General features: G+C 53.6%; 1 protein-coding gene across 1 annotated transcript; it reads right to left on the reverse strand.

The window, feature by feature from the left end:
• Positions 1 to 412: 412 nt before the first annotated feature.
• VOLCADRAFT_106787 (uncharacterized protein) lies at positions 413 to 2,319 on the reverse strand (the record flags this gene model as incomplete). Its single annotated transcript, XM_002955403.1, has 2 exons — positions 413 to 1,315; positions 2,262 to 2,319. The coding sequence occupies 2 exons, from the start codon at positions 2,317 to 2,319 to the stop codon at positions 843 to 845; spliced, it is 531 nt and encodes a 176-aa protein (XP_002955449.1). The 3' UTR covers positions 413 to 842.

Raw genomic sequence — 2,319 nt, forward strand, 5'->3', positions numbered from 1 at the left:
CATTATCCACAAACTTTTAATTGCAGTCGGCCCAACTGATGCAGTCCACTTCCTTTGCACCAGACAATATTGCAGCTAGAGTTTGAGACACAAAATCACGCCTCTCCAAACTATACACCGCGGTGGGCATGTAGACATCTGCCAGATGTATATGGTGGCCGCCCCATTGAAACGAGAATGGTACTAATCTCCCCGCCGTTGCTGTATCCGTTTGACTTGAGCGATCCGTTTGACTGCGGCGGGTGAATGTGTTGCAAGATCCCCGTCCTAACCAAAATAGCTACTCCCGCAGTTTGGGAGTTGGTAGTGAGGGCATGCGCCAATTTGTCCCATCCCGATTAGGGATGCGAATTTACGTTTTACGTTTTTACGTTTTAAGGAATTAAGGTTACGTAATTACGTAATTAAGATTGGACCTGGCCGTAATTTACAGAATTAAGGGCTCGCCGTAATAAGGTCCCTCAGGAGGGGTAGAAACCTTAAAAGCTTAACAGACCCATGGGTCTTACAGGTTCCGCCGGTCTGCAAACCAGGGTGCCGCTGACCCGTCCACTCCTCCGAACACACCACAAACCCAGCCATGGGGGAAGCGTGAAAGAGTCCAACAATGCAGGTTGAAACCCGCGATTCCCTCCGCCCAACCAAGCAAAAGAGCAAGTCAAGTAGTCAACACGACAAGTAGTCCTGGTTTGCAACGGTATTAGGTGTCGTGGTCGAGTATGTATGCACGGCTTTCAATGCTTAACGAAATCCCCATGGGCCCAACCATGAGCCCATCATGCTGAGCCAACAAGCAAAAACAGCCGGTACTGAGGAAGGGAAGCTGCCAGGACTGAAATCGTTTACTGCTCCGGCAGCTCCAGGCCCGGCTGGGCCTCCATCCACCGAATGAACTCCTCCCAGTCCAGCTGCGAGATGGGCGCCTTCTCGCGCTGTAGCACGCGGTAGTTGTAGTACACGTACACCAGCAGGCCCACGCGGCTCGACAGCAGCCGGTTGCGGTCGTTGGACCACATGCGGCTGAACACGCTCCAGTTGCGCTCGCCGGCACAGGCGGTGGCCGGCATGTTGAACAGCATGAGCGCCACCTCGCCCAGCACCGGGAAGGCGGCGATGCCGTACTCCTTCCACCACGCGAGGGGCCCGTAGGTGATCATCGTGGCCTCCTCAAAGGCGTGGGGCGGGATGCCGACGCGGCTCTCGAAGTCCGACACCGAGTAGGTGCGGAAGTTCTTGAACTGGATCAGCAATGACGTCTTTGTTCGCCCCGTGCCACGAGGTGCCCAGCTTGAGCAGGACCTTCTCGGCATCGGTCCTGCAACGGAAGGCAAGGGAATTAGGGAAAGCGAGGGAGGTTCGAGGGTGTCCGGGAGAAACCCGTTGCGAAACACGTCCGACCCATCCACCCATTCCCGTTGCGAAACACGTCCGACCCATCCACCCGGGATTCCCGATACTCCCGGTGTCCCCACAATGCCTATCAAGCTTCCCGGAATAAGTCTAATTTGATCTTTATAAACATGATGCATCTCTTGAATGCAAATAATAACTAGTCTAACTGCAATCTAGTCCATATGACGGCGGCAGCCAGTAGGTTTTGCCCCCTCAGTGGTAGCAGCAGGCCCCTCAATATTGTGCGTCCCAATGCGTGGCGGCCTACATGCTGGCTGCCTAAAAGATCTAATTCGGGTACATGTATTCCGTTTGCGTGCCCTGGGCCATTTTCTTCTAGGACGTTGAACGGGTTAGTAATTACGGGGATTGCGAGTAATGACTGCAGTACTGCGTTATCAAGACCAAGTGCATCAGGTGGTTGTAGTACTGGTCGTACATGCAGTACATTGAAACGGTTTTTACTCTAGCGTCATGCATAACGTTGTCTAGCGTTCTATCTGTTTTGTTCCCGGTCAGCACATGCGCAACTAGCTAAGAGCTATGAATGAATCAAGCTGCGTGGGGTAAACCCTGGCCTCGGATTTCCACTGCCAGCAGTCTATAAGGCCAGCCGCTTGGGCAAGCAAGAAGAAATACGCAGGTAGGAAAGGCCCCACGGGGCTGGAGCGGCTTAATTGGCTCGGATGCAATTTTGCAGCCCTTGAGTCCAGCCTCACACGCCAGCCAGGAAAGCGCGCTCCTGATAGCTGGCAGGTAGGATGGAACGGCCCCGGCGGCCCATGCATACTGCAGGAAACAAGACAATATATACAGTAGAGCAGATTAAAATTATTTTTCCCAGCTATAGATTATCCTCCAGATCCCACCCATCACAAGGCAGGCTGCAGGTGCAGGCGCAGGTGTGCACGAAAAAGGTGTCTGCAT

Source organism: Volvox carteri (assembly GCF_000143455.1).
Source record: "Volvox carteri f. nagariensis unplaced genomic scaffold VOLCAscaffold_51, whole genome shotgun sequence".
NCBI lineage: Eukaryota > Viridiplantae > Chlorophyta > Chlorophyceae > Chlamydomonadales > Volvocaceae > Volvox > Volvox carteri.